The sequence below is a fragment of the Numida meleagris genome, chromosome 1 (genome assembly GCF_002078875.1).
Source record: "Numida meleagris isolate 19003 breed g44 Domestic line chromosome 1, NumMel1.0, whole genome shotgun sequence".
Taxonomy (NCBI): domain Eukaryota; kingdom Metazoa; phylum Chordata; class Aves; order Galliformes; family Numididae; genus Numida; species Numida meleagris.
The window spans coordinates 166,953,900-166,970,717 of record NC_034409.1 but is presented as its reverse complement, the minus strand read 5'-3'; the positions used below and the strand labels follow the sequence as shown (position 1 = coordinate 166,970,717).

At 49.2% G+C, this 16,818-nt stretch overlaps 1 protein-coding gene across 1 annotated transcript; it reads right to left on the bottom strand.

The window, feature by feature from the left end:
• On the bottom strand, positions 11,857 to 16,812 carry MLNR (motilin receptor). The gene is made up of 2 exons (XM_021376335.1): positions 16,041 to 16,812; positions 11,857 to 13,326 (listed from the first exon to the last, which is right to left on the bottom strand). The coding sequence occupies exons 1-2, from the start codon at positions 16,789 to 16,791 to the stop codon at positions 13,028 to 13,030; spliced, it is 1,050 nt and encodes a 349-aa protein (XP_021232010.1). The 5' UTR covers positions 16,792 to 16,812; the 3' UTR covers positions 11,857 to 13,027.

The following is a 16,818-nucleotide window of genomic DNA, read 5'->3' as shown; positions in this document are numbered from 1 at the left end:
CTCCTGTACTGAGGACTCCACATCTGGATGCAGTACTCCAGGTGAGGCCTCACAGTGCAGAGCAGAGGGGCAGGATCAGAGCTTGTTACTTGGGCTGTGTAAGGCCAGAGAGAGAGAAAGGTTGGATGAGAAAAAGGGTTTCGTGTGTTTAACCATTGTCACGTTGACTTGAGTGAATGGTTGAGAGCTTAAACACCTACTAGATATCAAATATCAGGATTGGGCTGCTGAAAGATGAGCTGCTTCTACAGGGTTTGACTGCCTCTGTTCATGGGCTAACAGGTTAACAGAATAAACCCAGACTTCACATTTACTATCTTTTCTTTCACAGGGAGAACGAGTTGTAATTAACTGGATAATTCTTATTGATTCCAAAAGAGGCAATGTAATAACTTTGAGATTGAGTAACATAATGTAAGGGAGTTACTTCATTCCACAACTATATATCTTTATAAAGAAGCAATCCGTGACCACTGGAAGAAATGAGAGTGCATTCCTGAAAGCAGTTGAGGTATCAGTTAAAAATACATGAAGCCTTATGATTCCAGAAGGGATGTGGACAGTCTGGAGCAAAGAAAACGAAGACAATCACTTATACTGCAGTGTCCCCTAATTAGCTTACTGCTTGTTTTTTTTTCTGTTCTTTTTCCTCATCAAGAGACTATTTTTCTGGAGGAAAACATGTGGGGTTCAAGGGCAGACAGTTTTTTACTCTCTGCTAAAAACAGTAACTGTTCTTAGGAAAATCTGAAAATGCAGTTGAAGTACCCCTTGTGATCTTTACAAGAATGTCAAATAGGAATGCATTTGGTGGATGTCCTTCCCACAGTGAAGTGGCTGGGCCTCAACAGAGAAACACTATTACCCTGTCTCAGAAGTGCTTGCCTCCAAGTTTGGACTCTGCCAGGGAAATTGCAGCAAAAGTTATGCTTGCAGAAGTTGTTCCTCTCTGAATGTTAAGTCTGTGGGTGCTTGTGCAAGGGCCATATTCAGTTCCTTTGTACTTCGCTCATATGTGGTCTAGCTGTACGTGGTGTTTTACCATTTAAGAAGAATTCATTGTTTATGCATTAGTATGCATTACATTGGAGGGAAGGGAAGCCATCCACGGAGACCTGGACAGGCTGGAGAAATGGGCCCATGTGAACCTAATGAGGTTCAGCAAGGCCAAGTGCAAGGTGCTACACTTGGGCCGGGGCAATCCCAGGTATTTATACAGACTGGGGAAAGAACTTGAGAGCAGCCTGGTGGAGAAGGACTTGGGGGTCCTGGTGGACGAGAAACTGGACATGAGCCAGCAGTGTGCGCTGGCAGCCCAGAAGGCCAACTATGTTCTGGGCTGCATTAAAAGAGGAGTGGCCAGCAGGGAGAGGGAGGGGATTGTCCTCCTCTACTCAGCTCTTGTGAGGCCCCATCTGGAGTACTGCGTCCAGGCCTGGGGCCCCCTGTACAGGAAAGACACAGAGCTCTTGGAGCAAGTTCAGATGAGAGCCACCAAGATGATCAGAGGGCTGGAGCACCTCCTATGAAGAAAGGCTGAGGGAACTGGGCTTGTTTAGCTTGGAAAAGAGAAGGCTCCAGGAAGACCTCATTGTGGCCTTCCAATACGTGAAGAGAGCATATAAACAAGAGAGGGAATGATTGTTTATGAGGGTGGATAGCGATAGGACAAGGGGGAATGGTTTTAAACTGAGACAAGGGAGATTTAGGTTAGATATTAGGAGGAAGTTTTTCACTCAGAGGGTGGTGACGCACTGGAACAGGTTGCCCAAGGAGGTTCTGGATGCCCCGTCCCTGGAGGCATTCAAGGCAAGGCTGGATGTGGCTCTGGGCAGCCTGGTCTAGTGGCTGACAACCCTGGACTCAGCAGGAGGGTTGAAACTCGATGATCTTTGAGGTCCTTTTCAACCCAGGACATTTTTATGATTCTATGATTCTGTGATTCTATGATACTATGGAAGTGGGAGAACAGAAGCAAGAAGCCAAAGTCTGACAAACCGCTTCATGCCTATGCAAAAATAACAGCCACGTCATTTCTCCCCATTGAGGAACTGCTGGAAACTGGTGTTTCAGTTGCGCTGGCACTCTGAACAACTATGTTTAGCTGGAAAACAATTTTGGCTGCCTCATTTATTGGCCAAGAGTACAGTGTCAGAGATCAGAAGCTTTTGCCCTTGCAGATCACTGCTGCCTACCTGGCTGGATCAGCCAGGCACAAAGGGGTTCCCTGGAGCTCCCTGGCTGTAGGTGCTGCTCAACAGATCAATGTCCAGGTGGACGCCAGTCATGAGTGGTGTCCCACATGAGTCCATTCTGGGACCAGTACTCTTTAACGTCTTTATCAATGACATAGACAATGGGAGTGCACCCTCAGCAAGTTTGTTGGTGACACCAATCTGTGTGGTGCAGTTGACAAAATAGAAAGAAGGGCTGCCATTTAGAGGGACCTGGATAGGCTTGAGAAGTGGGCCCACAGGAAGCTAATTCAACAAGGCCAAGTGCAAGGGGTTGCATTTGGGTTGGGGCAATCCCAGGCAAGTGTACAGACTGGGAGAAGAACTCACCAAGAGCAGCCCTGTGGAGAAGGACTTGTGGGTTCTGGTGGATGAAAAGCTGAACATGAACCAACAGTGTGCACCTGCAGCCCAGAACGTCAACAGTATCTTGGGCTGCATCAGCAGAGGGATGGCAGCAGGGAGAGGGAGGGGATTGTCCTCCTCTGCTCTGCCCTCATGAGGCCCCATCTGCAGTATACTGCGTCCAAGTCTGGGGGCTCCAACACAGGAAAGATGTGGAGCTTTCAGAGAGGGTCCAGAGGAGGGCCATAAACCTGATCCAAGGACTGGTGCACCTCTCTTATGAAGGCAGGCTGAAGGAACTGGGCTAGTTCAGCCTGGAAAAGAGAAGGGTGTGGGGAGACCTCACTGCAGCCTTCCAGCATTTAAAGTGAGTTCATAAAGATGAGGGAAATCAACTTTTTACACGGGTAGATAGTGATAGGATAAGGGGGAACGGTTTTAAACTAAAAGAGGGAATATTTAGAGTAGATGTCAGGGGGAAGTTTTTACTGAGAGGGTGGTAAGGCACTGGCACAGGCTGTCCAGAGAAGCTGTGGGTGCCCTATCCCTGGAGGCATTCAAGGCCAGGCTGGATGGGGCCCTGGGCAACGTGACCTAGTCATGGTCTAGCAGCTGGCAGCCCTGCCTGTGACGGGGTGTTGGAACTTGATGATCCTTGAGGTCCCTTCTAACCCAAGCCATTCTGTGATTCTGTGATTCCGGATTTTTAAAAAAAAGCACAACAAAAAACACTCCTCTTGGAAAGAGAGATATTAAACATCACTGTAACACATAGCCACTTTGGTTCATATAGGAGATGTCTGCTATTAGTTTGTATCATGCAAATAGAACAAGCTGCTCTTTCATCTTTGCAAGCCAAGCTTAAGGAATTTCTGCTGGCGATTCCTTTTTCGACAGCTCATTTGAAGAAAGTTTCTCCACCTCTGTCAGGCAAAACCAAATGCATCCTGCAGCCTCATCAGTCTGGTAGGGAAGAAAGATCTCTGTTAATCTAATAATTAAAATCAAGTAAGCAAACAAACAGGAATGAATGATGCTAATTAAAACAAGAGGAATTTACTGCCATCCAGCAAGATGGTGACTTCTTCATGTCAATGCACTTTAAGAAGGGGTTGCACGTACCCATTAGGGATTGGATCTGGGAGCTCTGACTCTCCAGACTTATGGAGCTGAGCTTGCTGTACTCCATGCTCTGCTTTGCAGCCTGGGAGTGAGCTGCTGTGTTTCACCTCAGAAGAGTCTGCCTTCCTGTGAAGCTGTCCTTATGAGGAGTTTGTGTCTCTGTTGAAAGCAGCAGAGGGTCAGCGTTGCTGTGAATGAGAATATCTTTCTTCAGTCACAATAAAAATGTGGTGTTGCTCTAGAAACAGGAAGGCAGTGGGTTTTGGATTGTGCCAGGAGAGTGAGAGATGAGAAGGGGAGAGGCTAATCCCAAGTCTTTGTCCATGTATTCAGTAGCTGAGGAATAAACCATTGTTTCACCACGACATGTTAACTGACTGTATCTTATACCCCTATTTAAGCATTTAATCTGCAGTGCTGTCCGAGGTTCTTTCAAAAATTTGCACGTGCATGCACGTGTGCACATGTACAATGATAACATGAGAACCTATTGGGGCATTGGCACAGTGCTTTGAATCTCTGATGTTGACTCACACAAATTAACTTTTTTAATTGCAGACACTCAGTGGTGTCCTATTTATTAAAATGCCAAGATGAGGTTTCCTGTGGCTCAGGAAAAGACATGAATATGCCTTTCAGAAGTGACATGGCAAGTGGAACAGCTGGGATGATGATAAACATTTGCCAGGTGCTTAAATTCTTTTAAGATGATATTTGTATAACTCCAGTACAGATTACAACTTGCACAAACAAACCTCATATAAATGAGCAGGGAACAGAGGGGAGCGTGGAGGTTTTCTAAAGCAGCACGCTGGAGACTGGGCATGTCTGATGTGTCCTGTCAAAGGGTCTGGCCTGGATTTTCCCCCATCCCATAACAGAGATTACCCGTCAGTTTTTTTTTATTATGTGATTCCCTTGACAGTTTGGTCCCACGTTTCAGTGATGAGGAGGCAAGAATTCAATTTTGTTTTCCCATTTAGAAATAAATGCAGTATTCCTAGAGCCCCCCGTTACATTTGCACATAGAGACAGATGGCTCCTCTCACACACATGTACTTTATGAAGCCAGAAGGGTCTGCAAAGAAGGAAATGGAAAGAAAATGGAGCCTGGCTGTTACCAGCTCCTGAGAAGAGCTGTTTTTTTCTCACTAACAGCTGCAAAATGGACTGCAGACCAAATCAGTTAGTGGCAAGAAAATACCTAAAGAGGGAATAGACAGTAAGAGGAAGAAAGGGGTTAAAGTGTAGCTTTGTGCAGTAGAGGGCTTGTTTCCTGCGGTTGCCTTCTGGAGCATGGGAGCACTGGAACAGGCTGCCCAGAGAGGCTGTGGAGATATTCAAAATCCACCTGGATGTTTTCTTGTGCAACCTACCGTAGGGAACCTGCTTTAAAAGGGGGTTGGACAAGGTGATTCCCAGAGTCCCTTCCAACCCCCATGATTCTGTGATTCGGCATTTTCCTGGGCCTTTCCCAGGCTTGGCTGATTTCAGACACCTCTATCCTCCCCGGCTTCCTCCCCATTCCCGTGCTCTGCAGGAGGCATCTCCCTTCATGCCAAGCAGCACAGAAGGCAGCAAATGTTACTCTGTTCAGCACTGGCCCCTTCTGCAGCTCTCTTTCACTCCCATTTCTCAACAGAACAGGGAGAAAATACAATGAAAGAAGCTCATGGGTTGAGATAAAGACAGGAAAATCACTTGCCGGTTACTATCACAGTCAGAGCAGACTCAGCATAGGGAGATAAATGCAGTTTAGTGCCTATTGCTAATGTGGACATGGAGGTGGGCATCACAGGCTGCTTGGCAGCAGCAAAGAGCTGACTGGCAAGGAGGGAGAGAAACCATGAAGAACTGAAAGGTGAAGACAAGGAAGATGCTGTTAGAATGGTCTTTACAGAAACTTTCTAAATGGATTGCATTCATCCAGGAAAAAAGGACACATCGTAAAGCAAGGCACAGCTTGAAAGAGCCTTGTAAGAGCTGGAGCTGTGCAGTTGGTTGCGAGATGGTGGAGATGGTAAGCAGAGAAAACCTGCAAACCTCCAGAGACTGCAAGTCACTTAAGCTGATTGTCATAAACATTTGATTTCGGAACTGATTTATTCATGATCCGTTTAATGGAGCATATGGTTTACACTCCTGTCCCTGGTAATCCCTGTAAATGAAACAAGCCACTGGAACAGGCACCCCAGGGCAGTGGTCATAGCCCCAAGCTGCTGGAGTTCAAGACATGTGTGGGCAATGCTCTCAGCCATATTGTTCGGTTTTTGGGTGGTCCTGTGTGGAGCCAGGGCTTGGACTCGATGATCCTTATGGGTTCCTTCCAACCTGGGATATTCTGTGATTCTAAAACATGTGTACAGGGCTGCACTCTGGTGATGTGCTGAGGTTTGAGGGTTGTTCCTACCGATGGCTGCAGGGCAGGAGGAGTTGACGCACAGCTGGTTGTCCACTAGGGCGCTTCTACAGTGACATCTGCCTGGGGTCCCCTCCCCACCACAACACAGGCAAAAAACACCCAACTCTGCTTTAGGATTTTTCTCTTAAAAAATAACCAACACAAACAAATAAACAAAAAAAACAGCCGGTTTGCATTATTTAAGGAGACTTACGGAGGAGGGACATTGTTAGTGGGCATGGTGGTGATGGCTTGATGGTTGGGCTAGATTGTCTTAGAGATCTTTTCCAACTTTAATGATTCTAATAGAATCCTCCAGCCATCAGCCCATCCCCACCATGCCCACTAACCATGTCCCTCACCTACATGGTTCTTGAACATCTCCAGGGGCGGTGACTCCACCACCTCCCTGGGCAGCCTGTGCCAGTGCCTCACCACTCATTCTGAGAAGAAATTTTTCCTAATATCCAACCTGAACCTCCCCCGGTGCAACTTAAGGCCATTACCTATCACTGTTACCTGGGAGAAGAGACCGACCCCCAACTCACCACAACCTCCCTTCAGGCAGTTGTAAAGAGTGATAAGGTCTGCCCTGAGCCTCCTCTTCTCCAGACTGAACAACCCCACTTCCCTCAGCTGCTCCCCATAAGACTTGTGCTCTGGATCCTTCACAGCTTCACTGCCCTTCTCTGGACTCCAGGGCCTCAATGTCTTTCTTGTAGTGAGGGGCCCAAAACTGAACACAGCACCAGTGCCAAGTACTGTCCAAGCCAGGACAACCACGTTCCAGCCAAAAGTTGGCTTTTTCAAATGCTCTGGTAACCACTGGCTTAGATGGCCAGCTTGGAGATTTGTGTGTGGCATCAGCTCCAACGTATGGAGTCAGCAGAGGGTTCCTGTGTTAGAGACTATGGAGCAGAAAACGTTTATTTTGTTGCCAGTGGTTTGAGATATGTCAGGGTCACACCAGTGGCCTCTGGGCAGGCTGCAGAGAGCCTCAGCCACCTGATAGCCATCCCCTCATTGCAAGCTGGTGCCTGCTGTGCCATCAGGGTACCACGCCCTAATCAGAAATAGCTGATATACAACAGCTGCATGTGAGCCTGTGGTAATAGTGGAAATGCTATGCTTTGTCCCATGATAAAATATCTTAGGATCTACTGGTACCAACTGCCCAAAGGGCTTAATTTCATCTCTGCCTCCATCTTCTCACAGCACATCTTGGTGTAGCCATAGCACAGACACTGTGCTGAGCCACCAGCTCCCACTGGTTCTCTCCCAACCTCCAGGGAAGCCTCATCAAAGCTTATGCACAGTGGCACATAATAACAGGACACCAGATTGTAAATTGTTCCCTAAGGCACTGAAAGTGTATCTGCAGGCAGTCATTTCAACACACAAGTGGCTTCTTTTGGTGAAGTGAAGCCTGTTGCCAAAGCAAATCCAAGGTGCTGAGCCAGGGATGTCAGGGCTTGTTCACATCAGGCTGAACTGACCTAATGCCAAGGGTGACATCTGATCACTCCAGCTAATTCAGAGCAGTTTTGGTCACACCTGCTCACTATGCAGCCAGCTCTTTTCCCACTTTCATAAAAGCTTTGTATAATCACAGACATGTCCTCAGTTTTTTTTTTTTGTTCGTTTGTTTCCTGTGGGAACAAGGCAGCAACAGTACCAAATCTGATTTTAAGGGGATGGCTGTAGGAGAAAACACATGTCCCTGCACCTCTCTGTTCTGCTGGCCAGCTGCACACTGCCTTTGCAGACAGCATCATTTTAGCCACATCTTGAGCCTCTTCTAAGGTCTTCATTCCCCAGAAGATCAACTTCTGTGAGTGTGTGAAACCTCCATATTGTGCAGTGATAATGCTCAGGTTTTTATGCCCCTCTGGCTAGTTCTCTTTTTTTTCGGTTGTTTTGTTCTCATTAATACACTAAAGTAAAAAAAACCCACAAAATGAAACAAGGACAGCAAAACCCTTTGTTATTTGCAGATGCTGCTGGTACGATGCCCCAGCTGCTGGGCCACACTGGGATTCTCTGGAAGGTTTGTGCTGTGTCCCCGTGCTCTTCACAGCATCCTGCACTTTCTCCCCTTTTCCAAGAAGATTGGGTGCTGCCTGTCCTGGTCCTGCCAACTGCTTTTTGGAGTGGCACCATTCTGGAAATGGACATTTCAAGGCTGTAATTCCTTGCAAAAGATGTGCTTGGAACTAGTTGTGTTTGCCTGGTTCATATGACTTCCAAAGAAGACTTGAGAAAGGAATTTAGGATTTGCTTTTTTGTAATAGACCAGAAAGAAATGCAGAATGTCCACATGGACCAGAAAACCCATTTGTTGCCACGAACCAGAAGGAGCTTTAGTTAAATCTGAGTACCTCATGCCTATGTCTACTTTGCTGAGCAATGCCCATAAATCCCTGTGGGAGGGTGCTAGAGGCCAGAGCCAGGCTCTGTCAGTGGTGCCCTGTGCCAGGAGCAGAGGCCATGAGCACAACCTGGAGCACAGGAGGTTCCCTCTGAACACCAGGAGCACTGCTGTGCTGTGCAGTGACAGAGCACTGGCACAGGCTGCCCAGAGGCTGTGGGGGGTCTCCTCCTTGGGGATCTCCCAGAGCCGCCTGGACGTGGCCCTGGGCACCCTGCTCTGGGTGTCCCTGCTGGGGCAGGGGCTGGAGCAGAGGGACACAGAGGGCCCTGCCAGCCTCAGCCGTGCTGTGCTTCCTTGATTAACACGAGCAGATCAAGCTGATTAAATAGAAGAAAGAAGAGAAATACTGGTACTTACAGTAGTTTTCCGCAACATTTATTTTAGAATAGAAATTCAATTTTTAGAATAGATTTCTAGTAGCTATTGTCTAATTTGGATAAGCTAAGATGGATTTTATTTTAGAGCCATGTTAAGTGAAACAGTGACTGCAAATGCAAATGAAGTTATGTGAAACCAAGGGAATATCATATCTTGAATTTATTGTGGAGTTCTGTGTGCAGCGTACAGCTGCACGATGATTATAGAAATTGGATAGCTTCAAATTAAGATGAAAGTTGGAGAGTGACTTTCTGGTCCCTGGTTTAATGTCTGTATGGGTACAATTAACTACGGTCTGCAAGAAGTCTCCAGGGTCATCTGTGTGCTGTGTAAGATCACTGATTTCCCCCCATGCATTTCAGTGCAAGTAAGTGATCCTTCAAGATGCGTGAGGACGCGCTTTCTGTTTTCATCCATTCTTCGTGCTTTGCTTTCAGATTCCCCCACTTCTCTCTCTTTTTACCATTACCGTCATTTTTCTTTGTATGCTAAGGCTGTTCTGCACCTCTCTGCCATTTTTCCTAATAGTCCATAGACAAAGGGCTTCTGAAATATTTCTTTTGAAGACAGCCAAGCTGCACCTGTGAAGTGCTGCAGGGACAAATAACCCAGCGCTGCTGTTTGTTTGCAGCCTCTCTTCTTGCTCAGCCTGGTGCTGACTGCCACAGACAGCAGTGCTAGGCCTGGTCATTCTGAGGAAACTCGCCAAATCGATTTATTTCTGAAGGATATGTCCTAATGGGGACGGAGCATTAATTAAAAGGCATTACAAGCTCACAAATGCAGTTTTCTGCATGTGTTGTTGTACTGCTCCCCCCAGGGTATTTATCACGAGGATACAAACGGTTTGCCCAGCACACCAGACCCCCTGCTCGCAGCCTGCCGCGGGAAGCAGGAGGATGCTGCTGTGGCTCTGCACCCCCAGCAGTGGATGCCAAGTGCAGGGAGGTGCCACGCACCCCAGCAGTGGGCAGTGGGGACCAGTGCAGCTCAGCAGCCAGAGGAAAAAGAAGAGGCATCACCAGCAGACCGCAGGCACGCAGGAGAGGGCTGCGTGGCCGCCCAGCAGTGCGACAAAGATTTCCTTTCTTCCTCCCACCTCTGCAATGTGCCAGCTGTTCTGCCATCTCAAGGCATTTTACTGAAGAGCACCACCCAGCCAAAGCAAACCAACCCAGCCCCAAAGATGTAGCGAAGCTGATATAAGGAGAATACTCCATGTGTGCGCCGGGAGCTAGGGAGCTTTCCATCTTCAGATATTTCATTTGGTGACTCAGAGTCAAATAAAGAGTTTGGTCACATTTTTAAGGCTGGAGAAGGCCTGGGTTCAGCTCTGCTGTGTTGAGATTCCTAAGCTGGATTTTGAATCGTCTTGGCATTTCAGGTTGGACAGATGGTAAACTTCAGGACGTACTAAGTACGTGTGTTTAAGTGCAGTCTCACTGCATTGATTTTTGTTCCAGGCTTATCTCACTACAGCCAGGAGGAAGGTGGGTAAGACACAGGTAAAATGTAGTCACTCTCCAAAGAAATGGCACTGTGACTCCCTGTAGCCCTCCTTGCCTAACAAGCACTTGTGCCTAAGTTGCACAGCTTAAGTTTGTATTGTAGACCTTTGGAGCAAAGCTAGCACATCGTTTTATGGCTTGCAATGCAGCTGTAGGTCCTGGCACAGCCAGCACACTGCGTGCACAGCTCAGCCAGGGGAGCTCAGCTACCTCGGTGCATCGTACCACAGGAGCATAACGTGACAGAGCACTGTGGAAGAGACTGAGAAGCAGAAGGTTAATGTCCCAAGCACTCGGTAGAAGAGTAAAAGGAGATCACCACAGTAACGAGATAAGGAGCGGCAGGAGGACGCCTTGCAAGGCGAGGTGCCATTCCGCCAGAGACAAATCCTTATCCTGTGAGACTGCACAGACCTGCTGAGTTCCAGCAAATAACAGTGGGGGAAGAAGAGATCCCACCAACTATGCTGCACACCACAGGGGGCCAATGAACGGTCATTTGGGTGGGGGGAGAGCGAGACCCCCTCCAACCACCCACCCATTTCCAGAGTACCCCAGATCTTGAAATGCACTTGCAGAGGGTTAGGGCCATACCTCCATCACAGCGTTAGAGGGGGCTGACAGCCGCAGAAGATCTCAGACCTATTGACGAATGGTGACTGAATTCCTCCTCAAGGCGGCTGTGTGAGCACAGAAGACTGCCAGCTGGGGTGTGCCCACCATGAGGACTGCTGGGACACTGCTGGGTCCCACAGTGGTGGTACCCCTTCCTTTCTACCTCTCTACAGTGTGTGTATTATAACATAACACAAGGCATATCATCATAAATTATCATCACGAGTTGTGTCCCCCAGGGGCCATCCTGGGACCAGTACTCACTAATATCTTTATCAATGACATAGGCAGTGGGATTGAGTGCACCCTCAGCAAGTTTGCTGATGACACCAAGCTGTGTGGCGCAGTTGATATGACAGAAGGAAGGGATGTCATCCTGCCATCCACAGGCTTGAAAAGAGGGTCCGTGTGAACCTAATGAGGTTCAGCAAGGCCAAGTGCAACGTGTTCACACCTTGGCTAAGGAAATCCCAGATACATGTAGAGACTGGGAGAAGAACTCATTGAGAGCCATCCTGCCAAGGACTCGTAGGTCCTGGTGGACAAAAAGCTGGACATGAGCCAGCAGTGTGCTCTTGCAACCCAGAAGACCAACAGTATCCTGGGCTGCATCAACAGAGGGATGGCAGCAGGGAGAGGGAGGGGATTGTCCTCCTCTGCTCTGCCCTCGTGAGGCCCCATCTGCAGTACTGTGTCCAGGCCTGGGGCCCCCAGCACAAGAAAGACATGGAGCTGATGGATTGAGTCCAGAGGAGGGCCACAATAATGATCAGAGGGCTGGAGCACCTCTCCTGTGAAGAAAGGTTGAAAGAGTTGGGCTTGCTTAGCTTGGAGAAGAGAAGGCTCTGGGGTGACCTCACTGCGGCCTTGCAGTACTTGAAGGGAGCTTATAAGCGGAAGGAGCACTGACTGTTTCCACAGTCTGGTAGTGATAGGATAAGAGGGAATGGCTTTAAAGTAAAAGAGGGGAGATTTAGGTTAGATGTGAAGAGGAAATTCTTCACTCAGAGGGCAGTGAGGCACAGGCACAGGCTGCCCAGAGAAGCTGTGGGTGCCCCATCCGTGGAGGCGCTGAAGGCCAGGTTGGATGGGACCCTGGGCAGCTTGAGCTGTTGGGTGGCACTGCCCATGGGACAGGGTTGGAGCTCGATGATTTTTAAGCTTCCTTCAAATCCAAGCCATTCCATGATTCTATAATTTCTTATATATCACCAAAAATCATCGGGCAATAAATAATTTGAATGAAATTGTTAAACAACCATTTGTTGATGTTTCCCCTTAATTTACCCCAAGGGAATCTCAAACCTCACGACCTCTGTACTGGGATAACCCAGTGCCGGGTGGTTACACACTAATGCTAACCAAACACTGTCAAGAGGATGTAAGCAGTGATATCTAAATTGGTTGCCAGTAATTAAGACATGTGTTTAATGGCATGGGGCAGACCAACAGGGCTGCATGCAGAGGAGACGCTTTCCCAGGGGAAGAGTCAGTTCAATTGTCCTGGAGACTCCCATTCATGGTTACAAGACTGGTTAATAAAAATATGCATCTTCTTCTTCCGAAAGTGCTGACGATAGTGGGCAATTCCTTCTGTGTCCATCGCCTTATGAGAAAACCTCTTTAAAAATGCAAAGGCTCTGCAAGTCGCTCCTTGCTTTGCAGTCCTTGATGTTAAGATGTTTAGAAAGCACCGGGAATCGTAGAGAACAAATGTGATCGAACAACACAAAATAAACCAAAACCACAGCTTTACTGGTAATATCCTTCAGCTTTTCCTGTTGTGTTGGCTTTCACATCATTCTCATTATTTTATGGTCCCTGCTTGCTCAGTGGGCAAAAATCCAAGTATTTCAGCATACAAAGAGTTATAAACTACCAAAGCCCTGGCAGATGTCCACCCTTCTGTGACTCTTAGCAGGAGGAAGCGCCCTTCCTTGCACGGAATGCCTCATGAAGCCCAGTGCTGGGGCGCAGCCTCGGAGCTGCCCATTTACCTGTGTCTCATGCCGCTGCTGGTCTCTGTACAGCCCCTGGACACTTTTGATCCCACCAGAGCCCTTCTCACGCGCCGGCATGGCAGCAGCAGCTTGCAGGCTGCTGCCCGGTACCTCTGTGAGATGAGGTTGTAGAGGATGGGATTGATGGAGGCACTCAGGTAGAACAGCTGCAAGGCAAAGATGTTGAAGTATTGGGAGATCAGCATCGTCCTGGTGTCCCGGGTGCTTATAAATATGATCCTGCCAATGTGGAAAGGCAACCAGCAAATTACAAAGGCCAGAATCACCACAGCTACAAGACAAAATAATACAAACCATAGTTAAGGAGCAAGTCAATCCATCAACTACCTCGTAATCTCAATTTCATAGAAACATAGAATCACATGATTTGGAAGGGACCCTTATAGGCCATCTAGTCCATCTCCCCTGCAATGAACAGGGACACCTACAGCTCAGAGCCCCCTCCAGCCTGATCTTTAATGTCTCCAGGGATGGGGCATCCACCACCTCTCTGGGCAACCTGCGCCAGCACCTCATCACTCTTATTGTAAAAATCTCCTTCCTTATATCCAGTCTAAATCTCCCCTGTTCTAGTTTGAAACCCCTTTCCCTTGTCCACTCACAGTGGACTCTGCTAAAGAGTCTGTCCCCTTCCTTCTTCCAGCCCCCCTTTAGATACTGAGAGGCAGCTCTCAGCTCTCCTGCAGCCTTCTCTTTCACACAGTTCCATCTGGTTTTGCAGATGGTACAAATGATATACAGAAATAAGTGGCATCCAGTTGTTGAAAATGAGACCAGCACTGTGTCCAGTTGTCAGCCTTTGGATTAAGAGGTGACTGATAAAAACTCAGCCAATCTCCAACAGCTGCTGAGTCTGCTGAGAGAAATGTAACAGAAGCATCACGTCTGTACGACGGGATCAGAACAACAAGGATTCCCCTGGGAACGCCTGTAATGTCACACAGATGACATGGAAACAAGTCGGAATTAGGAGAGGTGTCTCTGTGGAAGCACAGAGCTGCTGCTTACAGCGCTACTCCTACATTTCAGCTCCCAAAACAAGACCACAGAGCAGAGCAGTTTTAGCACAGCACCTTTACCACATTCAGACGTTGTTACAGCAGCCAACACAGCTGAAGCAGACGTGGAACAGCCAGGTGTGTGGTTTCAAGTGTCACCTATGGGGTGACTACAAAATAAATCGCTGTATCCACAAGTTTAATCATTCTTGCTTATAAATGCATGCAAGTGAACCGAGTAATCATTTGTGGAGGATCTCTCATGTTTCTCAGAGCTTAGCAAAGGGAATAAAGCCAAAGCAAGTTTATGCCTGGAATACATCACATGCAGAATGCTGCCAGCTCCCTTGAGGTAAGCAAGAATTATCATACAGAAACAAACATATATAGAAATATGTGGATATATGGAAATATGTATAGAAATAAATAGCTCTCACCGTTGAAAAAGGGAATAGCATCAAGCCAGCTGTCAGCCTTGGGACTAAAGGGCGACTGCTTTCTTTTTGAAAGATGGTTTGGCAGATTCTGAGTTTGGATGCATGTGTTTCTGCTGGAGAGCCTGCCTCTGCCCAGGGCAGCTTCCCCAGTAAGTTAGCAATGAGCACTCTCTTGCCACTGTTTTTTTTTTTTTTTAATAATAAGGGTGTTGAGGCACTGGCACAGGTTGCCCAGAGAGGTGGTGGATGCCCTGTCCCTGGAGACACCCAAGGTCAGGCTGGATGGGGCTCTGAGCACCTGATGGAGCCGTAGGTGTCCCTGCTCACTGCAGGGGAGTTGGACCAGATGACCTTTAGGGGTCTCTCCCAACACAAAGGACTCTGCGTTTCTATGAAAGTCAGAAAAAGAGCACTTGTCTGAGCTGTCAGAGTGAACCCCACAGGGAGTGCTGGCTCACATGGCTGTGTGTGAGCTCTGTGCTACCCACAGGACCCTGAGGACACTTTGGCCCTGGTCCTAGAGGAAAGCAGACTCACAGAACTGCAGGAGTTGGAAGGGACCTGTCATGGTTTTGTGATTTTTGGTTATTGGTATTCCACATCATAACATCATGTAGTGGATGTACCTAGTTCTCAGAAGAGAAGGACTACTACAGTCCCCACGGTACTTTTCTCCTCTGTTACCATTTCCAGCCGGAGGGAAAAGATAAAAGCTCGCAGTATAAAAACTTGCAGATCACGAGACCTCGTCCCTTTTTCCGCCGTCTCTCATCTTGGCAGCACCTCGCTCTCCAGCCGTCTTATCGTCGGTAGTAGAGTAAGGCCTACCTTGATTTTGGGACGTTCTCTCTCTCTGTATTGGATTTATCAGCTTAAATTGTAATTATATTGTATTATAGTGTGTTGTTTTGCATTCCGATATCTTATTTAGTAAATTAGTTTGTTTCTCCTCAGATTGTTGCCACTGTTCTTTGCTCTCAGGGCCATCTCCCTACCCTTTTCCCCTTTCCCCTTTTCCCGGGACGTGGGCCCTTGCGTCCCCCGTCCCCTTTGTCATGGAATCGGGCCTAACGCCTGTAAACCGTTGACAGGACCTCAAGAGATCATTGAGTCCAACTCCCCGCTAAAGCAGGTACCCTGCAATAGGTCACACTGGTGGGCGTCCAGATGGGTCTTGAATGTCTCCAAAGAAGGAGACTCCACAACCTCTCTGGGCAGCCTGTTCCAGCTCTCCATCACTCTTACCGTAAAGCTCTTTGACATGTTAGTATGGAACTCCCTGTGTTCAGGTTTTAGGCCACTGCTCCTTGTCCTACTGCTACACACCACCAAGAAGCTCCTGACCTCATCCGTTTGCCTCCCACCTCCCCTCAGATGTTCACAAACACTCATCAGATCCCATCAGAAGCCCTCAGACGAGCCAGTCTGTGGAAAGGCGCTGCGCTGCCAGCGGTGGTGCCTCCACGGGCAGGTGGGAGCCTGGATCAGGGCGACGGCTCCTGGGACCGAGAGGTGACGGAGGGGCCCAGCCGTGGGGCTGAGGGACTCACCCAGGATCCTGACGGTCTGCCGGTGGCCCCGCTCCCGGAGGGCCGCGCCGGAGCCCCGCAGACGGCCCTTGCTGCGCCACAGCTCGCGCCCGATGAAGCCGTAGAGGACGCTGAGGCAGACGACGGGCAGCACGAAGTAGGAGGTGGTGACCCAGAACATGGTGCCCAGCAGCCCGGACTCCAGCGCCCGCGAGGTGGGCTTGCACTCGCGGCTGAAGTCGGTGCGGTTGTCGGGCTGCTCCACGCCCACCAGGAAGAAGAAGGGCGCTGCCGAGAGGAGGGCGAAGGCCCAGAGGGCGCCGATGACGGCCTTGACGCGGCGCCGGGTGACCAGCACCTTGGCCCGCAGCGGGAAGCAGACGGCGAGGTAGCGCTCCACCGTGAGGGCGGTGATGTGCAGGATGGTGCAGTAGGTGCAGCCCTCGCTCAGGTAGTGCGAGAAGCGGCACAGCAGCTGCCCGAAGATCCAGGGTCGGGAGCGCCACAGGCGGTACAGGTCGAGGGGCAGCCCCAGCAGGATGAGCAGGTCGGACAGCGCCATGCTGCCCAGGTACAGGTCGGTGGTGTTCCGGGCGTCGCGGTGCCCGCAGGTGATCAGCACCGTCAGCACGTTGCCCACCACGCCGACCGCGAAGAGCCCCAGGCACACGGCCGTCACCGGGACGAGCGCCCGCAGCGGCAGCGCCGAGCACAGCCACTCGTCGCACGGCGGCGGGGCCCAGGGCTCGGCCCGGCTGCCGTTCCCCCACATGGCGCCGGGTCGCGGCGGCTGAGGAGC